The 17,881-nt window shown below is 47.7% G+C and overlaps 6 protein-coding genes across 13 annotated transcripts in view; 3 read left to right on the forward strand and 3 right to left on the reverse strand.

Moving 5' to 3' along the window:
• Positions 1-42: 42 nt before the first annotated feature.
• LOC6740112 (golgin subfamily A member 4) lies at positions 43-2,498 on the reverse strand. Its single transcript, XM_002076960.4, has 4 exons — positions 2,293-2,498; positions 2,163-2,222; positions 1,715-2,099; positions 43-1,646 (listed from the first exon to the last, which is right to left on the reverse strand). The coding sequence occupies exons 1-4, from the start codon at positions 2,376-2,378 to the stop codon at positions 150-152; spliced, it is 2,028 nt and encodes a 675-aa protein (XP_002076996.1). The 5' UTR covers positions 2,379-2,498; the 3' UTR covers positions 43-149.
• On the forward strand, positions 2,486-3,632 carry LOC6740113 (selenoprotein BthD). Its single transcript, XM_016181084.3, has 3 exons — positions 2,486-2,614; positions 2,674-3,126; positions 3,189-3,632. Exons 1-3 carry the CDS (start codon positions 2,585-2,587, stop codon positions 3,444-3,446), a joined length of 741 nt encoding a protein of 246 aa, XP_016039225.2. The 5' UTR covers positions 2,486-2,584; the 3' UTR covers positions 3,447-3,632.
• LOC27209458 (homeotic protein female sterile) lies at positions 3,594-6,845 on the reverse strand. The gene is made up of 2 exons (XM_039296966.2): positions 6,069-6,845; positions 3,594-5,813 (listed from the first exon to the last, which is right to left on the reverse strand). The coding sequence occupies exons 1-2, from the start codon at positions 6,371-6,373 to the stop codon at positions 4,832-4,834; spliced, it is 1,287 nt and encodes a 428-aa protein (XP_039152900.1). The 5' UTR covers positions 6,374-6,845; the 3' UTR covers positions 3,594-4,831.
• Positions 6,846-7,081: 236 nt separating this feature from the next.
• LOC27207641 (transport and Golgi organization protein 2) lies at positions 7,082-9,573 on the forward strand. Of its 7 annotated transcripts, XM_039296967.2 has the most exons (5): positions 7,082-7,162; positions 7,574-7,970; positions 8,153-8,275; positions 8,426-8,726; positions 8,965-9,573. In XM_039296967.2, the coding sequence occupies exons 2-5, from the start codon at positions 7,829-7,831 to the stop codon at positions 9,419-9,421; spliced, it is 1,023 nt and encodes a 340-aa protein (XP_039152901.1). In that variant the 5' UTR covers positions 7,082-7,162; positions 7,574-7,828; the 3' UTR covers positions 9,422-9,573. The 7 variants fall into 7 exon arrangements, with proteins under 7 accessions (XP_039152901.1, XP_039152903.1, XP_016039228.1 ...); XM_039296969.2 differs by lacking the exon at positions 7,574-7,970 and having other exon boundaries at positions 7,144-7,162; positions 8,597-8,726; XM_016183326.3 differs by lacking the exons at positions 7,082-7,162; positions 8,965-9,573 and adding an exon at positions 8,788-8,940 and having other exon boundaries at positions 7,301-7,970.
• LOC27206642 (RRP12-like protein) lies at positions 9,532-14,775 on the reverse strand. The gene is made up of 10 exons (XM_016182446.3): positions 14,508-14,775; positions 13,891-14,450; positions 12,907-13,817; positions 11,966-12,847; positions 11,766-11,900; positions 11,272-11,704; positions 10,941-11,203; positions 10,690-10,883; positions 10,107-10,626; positions 9,532-10,042 (listed from the first exon to the last, which is right to left on the reverse strand). Exons 1-10 carry the CDS (start codon positions 14,647-14,649, stop codon positions 9,940-9,942), a joined length of 4,143 nt encoding a protein of 1,380 aa, XP_016039231.1. The 5' UTR covers positions 14,650-14,775; the 3' UTR covers positions 9,532-9,939.
• Positions 14,776-15,086: 311 nt separating this feature from the next.
• LOC6725877 (putative uncharacterized protein DDB_G0289263) overlaps positions 15,087-17,881 on the forward strand; it is a 37,758-nt gene continuing 34,963 nt past the window's right edge. For both annotated transcript variants that reach the window (XM_039296960.2, XM_039296962.2), the window contains exon 1: positions 15,087-15,989. In XM_039296960.2, coding sequence (XP_039152894.1) covers positions 15,857-15,989 — 133 coding nt within the window. In that variant the 5' untranslated portion in view covers positions 15,087-15,856. The remainder of the gene's footprint in view (positions 15,990-17,881) is intronic.

Consider the following 17,881-nt stretch of genomic DNA (forward strand, 5'->3'; position numbering starts at 1 on the left):
AAATGTAATCAAAAATAAATGCATTTCATAAAACGTAAAAAATTGAACATTGCAAACAGCTTCATTGCCTTTTCAATTTGAAAACAAAGAGTACTCTTTAATAAATCCCTTACAGATCAACTGGACTACAGCAAAACATCCGGATCAAATCAATGATTCTTGATGGCCTCTAGCACGGGCTGAAAGGATGGCAGCTTGGCGGAGTACACCTTTTGCTCCACCTCGCTCAGCTTGGCCTGAGTCGCGTTGACCTTTGATTCCACGGCGAGCAGCGTGTTCTCCGCTTTGGCCAGCTTCTGCTCGCATTTTTCCAGGCGATCTTTGCGGGCCTTGAGATCCTGCTCCTGAAACTGCTCGGCGGCGGTGAGTAGATCCTCGTTCCGTTGCTTGTTGGCTTCCAGCTTCTCCATCGCCTGCTTCTCCTGTTTCTCCAACTCACCCAGACGGGCCGTTTGGTCGTACTGATCCTCGAGCAGCTGCTGCCTGTGCTGCGCATGCATGTCGCGCTTGGTCCGATAGCTGGCCTCCATTTTGGTCAGACGCTGCTTCTGCGCCCGCAACTGAGTGTCCAAGGTGGCGATTTCCGTGTCCAACTCGATGGAATCAGACTTTACTTTGGCCACCTGCTTGTCCAACATCTGACGCCGATCGATATTCTGCTGGCGGTGCTGCTGCAGAAGTTTGCCCAGCAACTCCAGGCACTGCACCCGCTCCGAGATGTCCTTTTGGTTGGGATTTAGCGGCAGAGTAAGGTCCGATTGCTGGCCAATGCCGCTCTTTATCAGGCCACAAATCACTGGGTCCATGCTCAGGTGGCGGACGTGCGAGTTAAAGACCTCAACGGAATCCAGTTGCTTTTGCTTGGCGCGGGACAGCATCACCTGCTGATGCAGCTCCAGCTCGGACACCTCCTTCACCTGGCGCTCATAAGCCTTGGAGTAGTTTTCCATATCGTCGCACTTCATTTGAAGCTCCTTTAGCTGCTGGGCAGAGAACTTCTGGCTGTTAACCGCCTGCTCCAAACGCTTTTCGTACTTCATTTGCTGGCGGAGATTAGACTGCTTTTCTTCTGCCCGGGCAGACAGCTGTTCGAATAGCTTCAGTTTCTTGGTCAGCTCCTCTTGACTGGCAGCTAGCTGTTGGGCAAGCTGGTCGTGCTCTTTGGTAAGACGTTCCAGTTTGTTCAGTTTATTGTCGTCGCTGGGATCATGCAACTTATTCTCCAGTTGCTGCAGTTTCGTTTTGAGATCGCCGATTAGCTGGTCTAAGGCTTTGCGATCGGGCAAATCACACTTCTTGCTGATCACCTGATCCCTGGTCTCCGCCTGCAGCTTGGCCTCCTCCTTGGTGAGCTCCTGATCCCACAAGGCAATGCATTTGCTAGCCTCTTCGAAGAGCAGACCATTGAGCTCTTCATCTAGCTGAATGGCGTGCGCCTGGGTGGTGGACATGATGGTTGTCGACTCGCAATGCATGCTATTCAAATACGAACTGGGCTGCTCCATGGTTTCCATAAACGGAAACTCCTCCTCCACCACATCCGACGAGGGCAGAGGCGGTACAAAGTCCATGAGAAAGTCCAGCAGGACGATCACATGGCCGAATGAATGCTGTGTTGTTGGCGATACAAGCCATGATTTGTTCACCTGCAAGTCACAAGTGGATTTAAGCATCAAAAGAACACTGTAAACCTAAGATCATCCCAGTTGCTTACCTGGTAAGGATACTGCAGCTTTTGCATTGCGCTGGTAATATCCTCGACATGGTTCTGGCCCACTGTCACCCGATTCCGCCAGATGTGATGAAACAGGAAGTTGAGAATGGAAACAAATTGCTTGATGGTCATGTGCCGCAACCCACCGGGCCGACTGAAGAGATCCGCAATTAGCCCTGTGGGAGCCTCGCTGTGCTGGATGCCATGTAAGTATTCCAGGATCTGCTGCGCCCGCTCCGCCACCCATTTCTTGTCGGAGTGTGGCGCAATTGCGCGCTCCGCAGTGGAGGGCACAAACCGGTGGCCTCGCTTGGGCGTCAAGCCCATTTGACTGGCCCGATCGCGCTCCAAGTTCAGCGGCTGCGGCAGACGCGATGCGGATGGTCTGTGCGGGATTGGATTCAGACATTACTGGTTGTGCATTCGATTATCAAATGGTTGTGCCTACCTTCTGGGTGCCGCCTGGCTGGAGGAGGGCGTGTGCGTGGCTGCACTGCGCTTTGTTGCCCTGGAAAAGGATACGCATATGCATCATTAACGAGATTGGCTCAGTTGGATTTGGATGCCGGGTCACTCACCTGGTTTGCCGCTTATCGGCAGTGCCTCGCTCCTCCAGTACATCGCCACGGAACTCGCTGGTCCGCCGGGGCATCAGGTGTGACATCTTGGCGTTATTGAAACTACGTTGATTAAATTAAATGTTTACTCAGTTTGATTGGGAATCGCGCGTCGTTTAACGCCTGTTATCGGCAAATCGATAGTTTCCAGGGATGCAGTAGCGACTGTCACCGCAGCGTTACTCAACCATCTGGCAGCACTGCCAAATAAAAAGTGCGCCATTTACTTAAAAATTCTGATCACTTTAGGATCATGCCACCAAAACGGAACAAAAAAACAGAGGTACGATTGAAATACTATATTATATCAATAGCTAAATGCATTTCCCAACGATTCTGCAGGCGCCAGTCGCTGAGCGGGATGCAGGCGAAGAGCTGGATCCCAATGCGCCGGTGCTCTACGTAGAGCACTGCCGATCCTGACGAGTCTTTCGTCGTCGAGCGGAGGAGCTGCACTCCGCTCTCCGTGAGCGTGGTCTCCAACAGCTTCAGCTCCAGCTGAATGCACTTGGAGCACCGCGGCGAGGAGCCTTCGAGTTGAGTTTGAGCGCTGGCGGAATGGGGAAGCAGGAGCAGGTGGAACTTTGGTCGGGTCTAAAGCGGGGTCCACCACGTGCTCTCAAGTTTCCCACTGTGGAGGAGGTATACGATCGGATTGTAGGGATTCTAAATGACCAGCAGGAGTCCAAGGAACTGACCAACACGCAGAAGTCATCGAAAATTGATTTAACGGAGTCCGAGGCAAAAACATCGCCAAAGAAGTCGGAGTCCACAGAGGAAGCACAGGGAACTGAGGTAGTAAAGCCCCAATGAGTCCAGAAAAAATTAACTCAATATGGTTTTTATCAAAAACAAAGGCACCTTCAACTTCGCGTAAATCCAAAAAGGAACAGAAATCCGAGGAAGAGCAAACTCAAGTCGATTCAAAGGAAGCGAAACAATCCAAAGAGCTGGCCAAAACGAAGAGACAACCGAAAGCCCAAAAGAAGCCGGCAAAGGCATCCGAATCCCAAAAAGAAGTCACCGAAGAGAAGCCTGTAAGCAGCCAGAAACGGAAGCGGACCACCAGATCCTCCACAGACGAGGCTACTGCCAGTGCCAAGCGGAGGAGGTAGTTGTGCCCAAAACAAAGCGTTCAGCAATAGTGCCCTATGATCGATGATTGGCAAATCCTCTCGAGGAACCGATCGTTGAGAACCCCTTTGCCTTTGTTGATCGCTCAATTTTGGACCAAAACTACATACATGAAAAATACTCGGGCATTGTTATTACAAAATATATTAAAACATCTTAGAAACCTATTTCCATTTTTGTTTTTTTTTTTTTCATTCTCTTGTGGTTCATTTTTGTCTGATTTTTTGCCTCTCATTCGTTAAAATTTTGTGGACTTTGATTCTTCCAAAATGTACATGTTTTTCTTTTTTGATCTTGTTTCAATTTTGTCCCTTCTTAGTTAGTTAAAATTTGTTTTCGTCTTTAGCTCAGCTTAATAATTATGATCCTAGAGAAAAAATTTTGGTTTTACGAAATTGTTTTTCCTTTTAGCTTCTTCTAATGCTAGAGATACCCTACCACTTGCCTAAATAGATTACAATTTGAATTGTCTCTTTTTTAACTAAAATTTTGGTTAAATAAAAAAAATTGAATATAATATGTGGGGTGGGGAGGGGTGGGGTGTCTAGGTGAAATAGTATTAAGAACATGCAGCAACAGAAACCGAGAGATTGCGATTAGGTGGAGAGCCAGTCCAAAAGGTGGACTTGCCTTAAGTAGAGTCGCAAATACAATGCATGCAAGTATGTATATATATATATAATGTCTGTACACCCATATATATAATGTACAATATAATGCAATGGGCTGGCGAACTGCTCTAAGCAAAACTTCGGAAACCAGATGGGAAATATAGAAAGTAAGTATTGCAAAACAATACAATTCCGTAACATAATACAAATTGTGCTGTTTCACATAAAATAATTGATTACGAATTGCCTAACGATGACGGAAAAGGATCCTCTTTAAATTCATTGTCTAACTTATGCAATGTTTATAATTGATGGCCTAAAGGTTTGCTACATTACAAAATTGTTCGAAGAATATTTGCTACATCCCTAAGTTTCCGCTCGAGTTATCCTATAGTAGGAGTTCGCCAGTCCCATTGCTAGTTCAAAAAACAACAATCAATTGGCTATGGGAACGTAAAGTTAAGAGAGGCGAAACATTGGAATTGTATTGGTTACGGCCTGGTGCGCGGTTCTGATTCGGTTATCCTGATTCTAATCCTGTTTCTGTCCCTGGTCCACAATGTATTTGTTTCCTTTCTTTCATTTCATGCTTGGCTTTTATCCTTTTGTCGGAGGGGAGCACAACAAACAGTGATCAACTAAGGCTTAAAAACTATATTTAAATTATGTGCGAAAAGTAGGTCGGTTCAATAGGCGAGAAAACACTGCGAAAAACAAGGCTTTGATTGATTACACGTCTGGTGCCGATAGAGCGGTTACAGATACTTCCGATAGTTGCGCAGATGGGCGTTCGCGTCCTCGACCACGCCCACCGCAGCAGCGGCACTCTCGAAGGATGGTGGCTCGATGACCATGCCGGGACTTGTCGGATCGCATGACGCTCCAACGGCGCTGTTTGGCCCCTTGGCTCGTCGCCTGCCACGTGTTCCCGCTCCCCGCGATCTGCGGCTGTTGGCCGAAGCTCCCGATGCTCCTCCGCCGCCGCCGGATCCCGAAACTCCCGCCAAGCCTGCTCCCAGGCTGCCGCTTAGGATGCCTCCGCTGGAGATTGGTCCTCCATTGCTGCCTGGCACACTCTCGCCAGATTCGATGGCCTCCAGCGAGGCGTCCAGCGCCGCATCCGTCGTTGTGATACGCGACCTGGCCGCTGCACTGCGTCTCCGCGAGCTGGAGCTACCGCCGGAAGTGCCGCCACCGGCGGCGCCTCCTCCACCACCACCGCCGCCGGAATCTCCACCTCGCTTGCCTGGGCGCCGCTTGCGCCTCTTTTTGTTACCATAGCGCGGATCATAATCGTACTCATCATCCGCCGGCGACTTGGGCTCCTCCAGTGAATCCACATCGTTCATGTCCATGTCATCGTAGAACCACTCCTTGGGCAAATGCTCCTCCTTGACGGCCTGCTGCTGGTGCTGGTGCTGCTGATGTTGTTGCTGTTGACTGTCCTTGCTGTCGGATGTATCACCGCCGGCGGCACCCAGTGAGCTGGACTCCTCCAGGCTGAAGGCCCCATTAAAATCGTGGGCAGTGTCGCTGTGCAGGGAACCAAGTACGGCCGGCGCGGCTCCGCCGCCCGTAAGCATATTGAGCGTTAGGGAGGAGCTGCTGGCCAGGCTATTGCTGCCGGGCATGGGGCCCACACCGCTGGTCAGGCTGCTCAGTCCCAGATTGACGCCGCTGGCCACCAGAGCTTCGTGCTCCTTGCGTAGCGCCTGGAAGGGACGCTCGGGAAAGCGGCTGTAAGAGTGGAAAGTTCGTTATTAGCAGGGATTACATGGAGCTCACTTAAGAAAAAACACAGGATTTGACGAGATTGAATGGCATATACACAAGTGATATTCTTCTAACCTAACTCGTTTTAAATAAGATTATCATAGGTAACAGACTCCTGGACTTTCAAACTCTAGTGCGCTTCACCAGAGCTATACCTAGCTTTTCCTTGTGCATGTGCCAGTCACTCGAATCCCCCACCGATTGGTGACGATACCTCACCTGTACATCTTGCTCAAGTACTGACGACGGCTCTTCCGCCAGCGGGCCGCCGGATACGTGTAGATCTGGCCCTGCCGGAAGCCGGGCATCCGCTGTCGCTTGTCCAGGAAGAGCTGCGAGTGGTTCTGGGCGACTCCTGTCTGCGGATCGAGGAATGGCAGCCGGTGGCGCCGTTCGCTGCACAAGCGCGTGTTGAAGTTGGCACTGTACTCGATCGTCTCCCGGTAGCTGACATCCTTCAGGAAGCTCTCGATCTTGGCCAGATTCGGCATGGAGACGATCTGGATGTTAACGGCGGAGGACATGGCTGTTCCTGGTCCTAATCCCACTGTTGGCTAACCTTAGAGTCCGGCTGTTCCGCTAATCCATCCCAAAGTCTTGGCAATTTCCGCTGCGCTCCGCCCCGTTTCTTATCGCAATTTTTTCCAGTGTGTTGTGTTCCGTTTCTTATCGCTTTTCGCTGCCTGTTTTTTTTTACTCTTCTTCGTCTTCCTCCTCTCCTCTCGACCGACACATACACGCACGCACACACACACACACACACACGCAAAGCTCTCTATCGATGTGACCCCGCGCCAGGGGGCGTGGGCGGCAGTGGGCGTGGCGAGGGCAGTACGTTTAGATCGCGATCTGCGGCCGGATTTTCCAATTGTTTAATTGATCAGAAATATTAACGTCGTTTTCACTGCTCTGCTGAATGCCAGTGTTACCAGATGGCGACATTATTTTCCCCCCAAATGTTCTCGACCGACCGGTATTTTTGTCCTAAAAAATCCACTCTTTCGCTTCAATTTTAGCGAGCAGCTTTCTTACCGATTTATGGGCTTGAATAGGTCTGGTAATTAATTTATGCATTGCATTACATAGCTATGCAATAGTATTTTCTAGTTTTAATTACAAACCTTTAATACAGGGTTTTTGGTTATTTTTCAAACATCGATAAGTTGTAAGCCATCGATTGCCGGGCCAACGGTCATACAATAGAGATGGGCGAGTGGCGATAACGCCTACCTGTTACGCCAATTTCAACATAGTATTTTATCATCTTGATAGACTCTGCACAGGCGACTAAAGTTAATAAGCTAATATACAAGGTATATAGCTTGGGAAATATAGACCAGTATTACACAATCATATTGACTTGTTCAGTGTACGATCAAGAACTAAATTCTTCAAATTTGAAAGTACGCATACAAATAAGTCAAAGATTCATAGATTGCACAAATAAATAATTGGCAATTAATAAAAAAGTAAAGGGCAGCGGTGGGCTAACGATTTCTTATCGATTCTCCTGTCAGCTGGCAACGCTAAACCAAAACATACAACAAAATTAAAAGGGAAATCAAAACAAGGGAACGCGGTCATTGAAATTTCAGAAAATACTGCTTTGTTTGCTTTAATGGGAATGGGAATGGCTTTTTGCCCCGTAGATATGTAGATATCACATGGAGGCACGGCTCGCAGCGAACACCCGCCAATCCAAACCATTTACATTTACCACCTAGATTAGCTGGGCTCGCAAACAACGGATAAGACTGTATATCAGCTGTACGTACGTACGGCTATTTGGTGATAAAACCAGCGCCATAGTTCCACTTCCACAAAGTAACAAAGAGAAGACTGAGCCGAACAACCTGCCATTCTGATGCCGACGCCCCACCGAGATTAAAGCCCACTTTTCGCGCCCCATCCGCAGTTGTCCAGCGACCCCAAGGCACTACACATCGCAACGATAGCCAAATACGCATAGGATTCCGACGATGTGCGTGATATTCTTTTGTGCGGACTCGAATCCGCAGCCTGGTGGCTACAAGCTCATCCTGGCCTCCAATCGGGACGAGTTCTTTGCCCGCGCCACTATGTCGGCGGCCAAGTGGGCGAATGCCGATCATGTTTACGGAGGTATGTGGTGGGGCTTATGTCCTTGGTTGCCTATGCTTAGATGGAGTATAATCCTTGACAGCTTGATGGCAGTCGAATCGAACGAATCCCTCACAAGATCTGCAGCCTAATTGGATTTCCAGCCACGTTACCCATAAGTGTGGATCAACTTGAGCAAATATTTATGTATCCCCCCATTTTAGGGATCGATCTGGAGCCGGGACGCGAGGGCGGCACCTGGCTGGCGATCGGCCACTCCGCTGGCTTCTTCAAGGTGGGCGCCCTGCTCAACCTGACCGGCGAGCCCAAGCCGCGCGATGCAGTTGGTAAACCCCCTTGAGCTACATACTAATCCAAATTGACGCGAGCACACGCACACACTCTCATCCATACACCTAACTAAAACTTTCACAACAGCGACCAAAGAAAAAGCAAAGCAAAAACAAACTTTCTTCGTTTCTGTTTTCTGTTTGAAGCGCACAAGAACATTTTGCAACCGCATAATCACAACAGCAACAGCACCGGCATTAACCTTTGCCCCAAGCCCACCACCTCCAACAGCTACCGTCATCCGAATCCGAATCCAAATCAGAACCCGAATACGAATCCGAGTAGGGGGCAATCGAATAACGAACATTTCTTACTAGGGCGCGGCATGATTGTGGCGGACTATGTCACCCGGGCGGACGAGGAGCACAGCATCCTGAACTACAACGAAAGGCTGCTCAAGGACTGCACCAAGTACTCTGCCTTCAACTTTGTGTCCATCGAAATTGGGTGAGTCCTGCAGCCCATTCAGATTAACCTGAATTATAATATATTATTATATGCCTTTTAGTATATATATGTACATATATTGCTTTATGCTGTCTTTATCTCGGAATAATACGTATAATTGCTGATTGCAATATGCAATAACATTAGCGATCCGGTGGCCATAAATTATACTTTCTAAACTTGATAAAATCGAGATAAGGACAAATATAAATGAACAACAAACATTCGTTCCCAATAGATCTGCATCCCAGCCCGCTCGCGTGAAGCTGCTGAGCAATGTGCCGCCCACGCTGGAGGATTTCCAGAACGGCGAGTGCTACGGATTCGGCAACAGTCTGCCGCACTCTCCGTTCGAGAAGGTGCGTCATGGCAAACAGGAGTTCGAGGCGATCGTTAAGGCGCACGGGGGAGCCAGCGTGGAGACTCTGTCCGCCCAGCTGATGCAGTTGCTCCGCAACAAGCACAAATTCTGGCCGGACCACGAGCTAAAGACACGTGCGCCCAACTGGGGCGAGGGATTGAGTGCCCTAAATGTCCATATCGAAGAGCATGCCTACGGCAGCCGCACACACACCGTTGTCCTGGTGGACAGCGAGAATAAGATGCACTTCATCGAGGAAACAATGACTGGGTTGGATCCGCACGGCGAATGGAACAAGACCCACATTGAAAAGGATTTTCAAAACAGCGTTTGACCACGGACAGGATGACGCAACTTCTTGACCTCAATCTCGTTCGAAGACTTTCCTTTTGTGGAATAACTTAATTGGCTGATATTCTACTAATCTGTATTTTGACTCTGGCATTTGCGATAATAAATAGTCATATTTACTATATATTTAATGAACATATAGCTTGTGTGGACTTCATCTAACGTTACTGCTCTTCTTTTCGCCACACATCAAACTATTTTGCTTTCAAAATTCTTTATTCAAAGTCTTTGCAGATCAAAAAACAAAAAAAAAAAAAAACATTATTACTTTAAATACATAACTATTCTGTTTCTGTTTTTCTTTATCTGCGGCATTTACAACGTCTCCACATGTTCATATATATTAAGTTATATTTATATATTTAAGCAAAGTAACAGGGGGAAATAATCATCAACGTCTTAGCTTCCTTATCAACAGACCGCACTATCCCGGTGTTTTTATACATCTCTATATCTCTATAGCTTTACGAGCCTGTTAGTCAGTTGGCTTAATCGTCTGCCCTACTTGTATTTCTTGGACACACGGCCACCGCCGCCTCCTCCATTTTCAGCGCCAGCTCCTCGCAAAACGCTCTTGAATTTTCGCGAGTTCATTGAACGTTTTCTGGGGGCGAAAGAGATGGAGGAGCATTAGATAGGGATGGGTATATTAATAATATTAAACGCACCTCTTGTTCAGAGTATTCCTAGTGAGTGGGATGTACGCATAAGGATCCAGTTGTCCTCTCTTCTTCATATCGCCCTTGGCCTTCTTGCTGCTGTACTCAGTGCCCGCTGGGCGGCTGGTGGATTTGCCTGACTTCACGGACATGGCATCCGAGTTTCCAGCTGCCAGCTGTCGATGGATGCCCTTGCCACCGGCAGTGTAGCGACTACTGGCAGTGGTTTTGCCCGATTTCATGCTCATCGCATCGTCACCCTTGCGTACCCGCTTGGGTACTACCTTCCGCTGCTGTTCATCTTCGTCGCTCGAATCGTCTTCCATGCCACGCTTAACCTTGGGTGGCTTGGCCATGGGTGCTTCGGAATCCGAGTCGGAATCGGACTCATCGTTTCCTCCCTGGCCACGAAGTGCCTTGTCGCTGATGATCAGGCGTCCATCGTCGGCAGTCTTGAAGCCACCGTTCGGCAGCTGAGCTTTCGTCTTTAGGCTCTTGGCAGTGGTGGCCGTTTGAGCGGAGCCACTGGCTGGAGTCGGGCAAAAGCAAAAGAAGTGATGATTTGTGCGATTTTCAAACGACTTCAACTTACTCAGCACACTGCCAATGGACTTGAGATCAGCCAAATCGACTATCTCATCGGGATCCTCGCGAATGAAGGTGCTCTTCTGTTGCTTAGATTTCTTTTTACGATCGGTTCTAGCTGCGGCTGCTGCTGCGCCCTCATCGTTAGTGTCCATGTCCTCGGACAGATCCGAATCGGAGTCAGCTAGCATATCATCAATGCTGTGGATGAGATTTTTGTAGTTATTTGCGTAATTACTGTGTATGAAAAACGCTTACGTGTAGCTCTTTTCCCTCAGACCGCTGACCAGCTCATCATCGGAGCTATCCTCCTGCGCTTCCAAGCTCTGTTTCTGGCGCAAATCCCTGCGCGTTTGCTTGCGGATCACCTTGAGTCGGCGATGGATCACATTGTCATCGCCGGGAACGAAGCTGGCCAGCTCCCCGGGACTAAAGCGAATGCAGAGCTTCTTAAGCAAATAACCGATCTGGAGGCGGCAGTATCGCTTCGTATCCTTGGTCATGGCCGACAAGGAGCGCATCTAAAGGAGGGGAAAGAACTGATTAGTCAGGTCAAGTGCCTAATTTAAATGTCGGCGGAAGTGCTCACAATTGCCTCCAGGTGATTGGCCACCAGTGGTATGGGCATCACTTTGATGAATGTAATCAGAAAGACAACGGCTGCCTCCGCTTGCTTGCGTGACTTCTGAACGAGGAAAACAGAGACTTGCTGCAGGACAAATTCCAGAGTGGCCACTGTCAAGTGTTCACCCTGCTGCTTGAGCACAGCCCTAAAGGCCAAAATTGTGTTCGTCACCAGCATTTCATCGCCATTAAATCCTGCCGTCAGGATATCAACAAAGTCGTTAATCTTGCCGGCATCCTGATAAAGTTGTGTAATGGATTTGATTAGCTGCTCGGCCACCGATTCCTTTTTATTGGAGAATTCCCTATAGTTGAGTACTGCCTCCGGAATGGCCTTCATCACAAGTTGGTCGTTGTACGACAGATTGCTGTGGCTGTCTATCAGGGACTTCAGGCAGCTGAGGATTGAATAATAATAGTTTAGCTACAGTTTAGCGATCGTTTGGCACTTTCACTTACTGCAAACGCGATGCCTGACAAACGGTGCAGCGGGTGCTAAATGAATCGAGAAGGATTTGCTGCAGAGCAATGCTGTTCTTGCGGGTAAACTTCTGGCATGACGGTAGCTCCGAGGTCATCAGTTCGCGAAGTAGTCTATAAATAAGAAGGGCTCATGAGTACACTGCAGTGTGACTATGGTTAACAACAATTGTACATACTCGTAGGTCTTCCTTTGCTGCTTCTTCAGCTTCTGCTCATCTTTGGCGACCAATTTCGATTTATCGTTCCTCAGAATGGGAGCCATGTACTTATCGAAATATGCTTTGATTCCCTTGCATTTTTGCACGCGCACTATGGCAGCATTAATGTCAAAGAAAGCGTCGTATTCAAAACTGGCCAAGGCACTGGCAGCCAATTGGGCTTGGGCGTTCTCAAAGAGCTCCAGTTGAACATCAGCCGGCGCCCGGGCAATATACAAACGAATGACTTCCAGGACACGCTTGCGCTGATCGGCCTCGTAGGTTCCATTCGGTTTCTGTGTATAGATATAGAAGAGGCGAGGCAAAAAGTTCTTGGCATACAGGCCAATTGCCTGATGGCATTCGGCACTTTGGTTTTCACCGAGCAGCTCCATCAGACCATCGTAAATGGGAGGCCTAAACTCCGGGTTCTTTTCCAAAGCCGAACCCACAGTGCGAGCCAGGTGTCGCAAGTACTCAGGATCTCTCGGCTGACGACAGAAACCAGGGAACAAGCCCCACAACTGACAGCACAATAGCTCGTAAATGTGAGACGAAGAATTGTTCTTCGCCTCGGCGAACTCCCTCCACTTCTGTTGGCAGTCCATGGCCAGTGGGACAATCTTCTCCTTGAAGAACTGCAGACTGGCACCGTTGGCTCCCTCACGGAGGAGGGGCAGCAGCCAGGATCGCTCCAGCTGCATGACGCCCTTGCCATCGGCAAGCGGTATAGCTGTTAGTACCAGTTCGGGTCCCAAAGCCTTGATGGCACTGATCAAAGTGTGCTCGATCTGCAGACGATGTGGGCTCTGGGTGTCGTAGCGCTTGCTGATTGTCAGCAGCGGGGGTGTGAGTTCCGAACTGAAAGCAATATAATATTATTAAGCATTTAAATATCATGGCACACATTGCAGACTCACCCGAATCGCGGTCCACAGGCCTCAAAGACGAACGAGAAGATGAGAATCACGAATCTGGAGATCTCTCCGAATGGAGCATTTAGCATCTTGTGCAGTGAAGCGATTATCCTGGCCACATATTGCCTGTTGCGCTGTGCATCCTCCTCCGTAGCACAAGCGCGTGAAACACAGTCTTGCAGCAGCTCCTTGATACAATTCGAGACACCGGCAACCAGCTCCGTTTGGTCCGAGAGCCAAAGATCCGTGGTGCAAACATCAATCAGACGTGGCAAGGTCTGCATGCAAAGATCCAGCTGCATGGTCGCCAAATGGAGGTGGCCCTCCTTTAAGACCGTCACCCAGGCGATCGTCTGCCGGATGTCGCTCTTGTCTGGACGGTACTCGTGTATCGCTGCCAGCAGTTTGGCGCAGAGTGAGGCATTTAAATTGGGGCTTTTCTTGCAGAAAAGGGCGTAGATTGTCTGGAAACAGTTCGTCCTAACCAGCACATTGGCCGCCGTCATAATGGAGAGCAGATGCTCGCAAACAGTGCGTATGTCCTCCGTCTTGAAACCGTATAGCGTCTCCTTGAGAAGCTCCAAAGTGTGCAGCACTGTCGTCTGTGCATTGGCCAGTATCTCCGGCTTGAACTGAGCCAAACAGAACTTGGCCACGCGACTGCTAGCCGGATGGTGCTTAACCTTTGGCTGCTCAACCTCTGCATCCTTTTCTTCGTCATCAGACTTGCTAGCCGGCAGCATGAAACAGCTGCCGTGAATAATTAAGGCAATTGCATGCTGGGCTCCCTTGCGGATCTTCGGCTGTGAGTGAATGCTGAACGCCAGAATGGCGTCAAAGTATTGAATCGTGGAGCTGTATGTCCATGCCGCATAATCCTGGGCGCGCAGGACGACAGAAAGGCAGCTGATTATCTGTAAATGAAAAAACAACAACGACGTTAAGTACGTATTGGTCAGCTTTCTGGTAAACACATTCTGCACTTACATGTCGGATGACCGAATGATTAGTGGCCTCCATGAAGCGCTGGAGCAGTTTCTGCATGGTATCAGCGGTCTGGGCGAATCGCTTTCTGAGAACCGGAGCCGGCACCGACTTAATGCCCATGGCAAGCAGTGTTACGCCGGCCACAATGTCCCGCTCCTCGGTGGCGGCCTCGATCTGCTCCATGAGCAGCAGGAAATACTCTGTGGACGACTCGTCACCGCCGTTCTCGCGGATGATTTCGGTGAGGGCGCTTAGAATGGCCAGCATCTCCTTGTGAAGAGCGGACGAGGCCCGGAAGCTGGTGACCAGTTTCCGGAAGCTTGTGTTGCTGCAGCCGCTGTAGTTGGAGGCGAAGGTCTGAAAGGTCTTAAAGGTGCCAGTGGGTGCGGTGCCGGTGAGAGCGGTGCCGGAACCGGACATTCCGTCATCATTGTCATCCAGTTTGAAATTTTTCAAACTGCCGGCCACATCGCTGACTGTTGTGGTTTCCGCATTAAAGGCCTGACTCTGCTCATGCTTGTGGACCGCCTCCATAGTGAGGCCGGTGGGCTTGGCGACAGCTGTAATTAATTTGGTTATAGGTGGTAACATAAGATGACAAGTAAGGAAGGACTCACCCAAACTTAAATTCGGCTGAAAGAAACGCGATTTGGCCTTCATGCGGTGCTTCATCTGGGTGGGATTGGAGGTGGCCGACTGGCCCTTGCTCCATATCTTTCCCTTGCCATTGCGCTTTAGCTTCGATCGGAATTTGCCCATGATCCACGCGAGAAATGCTCTAAAGAAACAGAAATACTCAAAGAACGCAAATCGCAACACGTGCGAACACCAGTGTCCCCGCTCGACCGATAGAACTGTCAATCGAAACAGCAATCGAATGGCAGACCAAAAATCGAGAACGTACTATTGTGAATTTCTATTCTAATCAAGTTCCCCACCTTGAATTGCAGTCCTGGCTAATTCTGCTTTGCTTACAAAAACTAGTTGTGTGCATAGTTTCTATCTAGAATAAATATCTGTTTCCCAAATATAAAATATATTTTTTTTTGATTAAAAGACTTAAAAATATTAGTGGTATGTCGATTATTTCAAGTTTGTCATAAGGGAAAGCCAATATATTTCAACTAAGCCCGGGTAGTGGTGAATTTCCACCCAAGCTATGCACCACATGATATCGACTTAGCCAAGACACCAACCTGTTATCGATATTCCCCTTATTAATGTCGATAACATACGTGGCCGGTCTGGCAGCTCTGTGCAACAAGTTGAAAAATAGAAGAAGCAAATAGAAACAGCGTCCGCAAATAGTGCGCAAAATAGTGTTTTTTTGTTAACGTGCAACAGTGACATTGTTAAGCCATTGAATGCAAGTGATAGTGGGACCAGAAAAACAATGCAAAACACTTGGCCACGCAACAATAACAATTGAGCAAGGCACACACACACACACACACATGTGCAGGCACCCACTCGTGTAAGAGAGAGAGAAAGAGATAGCGCGAGTGTGTGAGTGAGCGAGAGCAAGAACTGTAACTGTAATATAATTGATAAAACAAAAAACGTCAGGAGCAGGAATCCAGTGAAAGAGAGGCAGTGGCAGAAGGAGAGAGAGAGAGAGCTAGCGAGTAAGAGGACAGCGAAAAAGAGCTGAAAAAGGAGGAGGAATTGTTGTTGCTAAAAATAGCAACAAATAGACAGGGCACGAAGAAGAAGAAGACGACGGCAAATAAGAGCAAGAAGAAGAAGCGTTGACGCAGGCAAAAGTCGCAGCCTTTTTGGCCACTTGGACTCTTACTTTGTCCCGTTAGCCAGCTAACGCTCTCCCGGCGAGCAACAACAACAACAACAAACATCGATAGCAACAATAACAATAACAATATCAAGGAGTACGACATCAGCATCATCAACACAAAACAAAACAAAACAACAAGAACAACAACAGCAAGTACGACGACGGACCAAAACTATGCTTTTGAAATTCACAAAAACCAGTGGCGCTGGACCCTCGGCCGTACCGCTACTGACCCCCGCCCCCGCGCCGGGCTCCAGTTCGGCGTCCATGCAGGCAACAACAACAAGTTACGCGGCCCGCGGAACAGGTTTGTACCCCACTCTCTATCGCCCCTTACCCCCTCCCCCTGTGCCCCCCTAACTCTATGCTTTCCACTTCTCTTTGCTCTCTTTTGTTTTGATCTGTTAAGTTAAGGTATAAATAATACACCTTGCCCACTTTGACATCCGAATTTCTGTAATTGAAATTATGTCTCAGAATATCACATATTAATTTAAGCCACTTAAAGTTACATTCAAATAATTAAGATATATATTGAAACAATACTTAGAACTTATGGTAAATGATCTCTTCCATTTCTTACGAATTTCTCGTTCAATTCAATAGTCAACTTGTGTATATAATCAAACACTTGGTCATAATGTTCTTATTAACTGTTTCTATTGGACATCGGAATTTTGCTACGCATTTCTTTCGGCTCTAATAGAACCTGTTTTTGTTTACTTGCAAAAAATGGGTGGTGTTGAACCTTTGTATATACATACATATGTGTACATAAGATAAGGGCTTAGTTCTTTTTTGAACTGGAAAATGAACAACGAAAATAGCACATTTCATAGACAGTTTAGTAGTATGGCTAATAAATAGCACTACTTGTTATCCAGTTAGCTTATGGTAGATGGTGGCATTCAATAGATCTTTGCGAGAGTTCATTTGTTATTTGTATCTTTCATACTGTTTGTGGGCACTTGACGCAAATAGATGGCAAACAAAAATAGACCGCCCGAAGGTGTACACATATTTTGGGTAAAAATATTGCTCCCCCACAAATAATTCTTGATTGATTTCCGCCCCCTCTGCCGCCGCCCACATTCCGTCGCCCACTCTCGATTATACTCTATCGATATCAGCCATGTTAAAAGAAAAACACAAACAAAAACAAAAACAATAAGGAAAACACTATTTGGCCCCCACAAACTTTGCGACATTGAAAGCCACGCACGTGTACCAACACACACGTGCATTTATGCTTACACGCACGCACACAAGCGTGTATTGTGTGTGTACAATGCTGGCATGGGCGAGTAGTACAGGGCTTCCTCGATAAGTGGCACCTGTAGGGTGCAATTGATACCGGCAGTCTGGTTAACAGTTGTTTCTTGTTGATTTCAGCCCTATAATTCCCAGTAAGTTCTGGCGCATGTTTGTATTTCCAGTTAAACACATCACTTGCTAACTTCAAATTTCCTCTGTTTCTCTTTAATGTTGGCTTCAAGTTTCACCGTACGAGTTATCACTGTAATTGTACATGTGCTTTTTTTTTTTTTGACATTCTTTTCATAATCGTTTCTCGGCGAGCAAGACAAGTAGAAAGTGTTTTTCTTGAGCTCCAACTCCTAGGAAACACCTTGCGAATCCTTTTCAAGTTTTCCCTTCAACTGTTTGCTCGCTATTCAATTTCCCAACCCATTTTTCCGGCTTACCAGCACGCCCCCTGCCCCACCCCGCCCAACTGTCTCATTTCATTCCGCTCTCTTGAGCCATTTGTTTGCTCCGCTTAATGCTCATATAATCAAATTGAATTGAATTGAATTGAATGGGATGTTTTTCCAACAAGGTCGCGGCTCCTTGGCAACCTGCTGGAAAACTCAGTTAATGTATATAGTTTCCTTTCGCGAGGGTGTGTCTGTTTTAGATGGGAAAACCCACTCGAAAGCGAAATGGAAATGGAGACAATTGAAAGTGGCAGGACAAGGAATTAACAAAGTGTGTGTGTTGCACTTGTTGAGCAGCAAGTACAGTGGTCAGTAATTTGCATAAACCAAATAGAAATTATGCAACATGTATTGAACTTTCAATCTAAATGATGTTATAAACAATTCCATCTATGGACTTACTTAAATGAAGTTTTAAAAACCAAATTTTAAATCTTAAAAAAATCTGTAAATTGAATATATCAATGGAGCAGTGATTCCGCTT

Source organism: Drosophila simulans, chromosome X (assembly GCF_016746395.2).
Source record: "Drosophila simulans strain w501 chromosome X, Prin_Dsim_3.1, whole genome shotgun sequence".
Taxonomy (NCBI): domain Eukaryota; kingdom Metazoa; phylum Arthropoda; class Insecta; order Diptera; family Drosophilidae; genus Drosophila; species Drosophila simulans.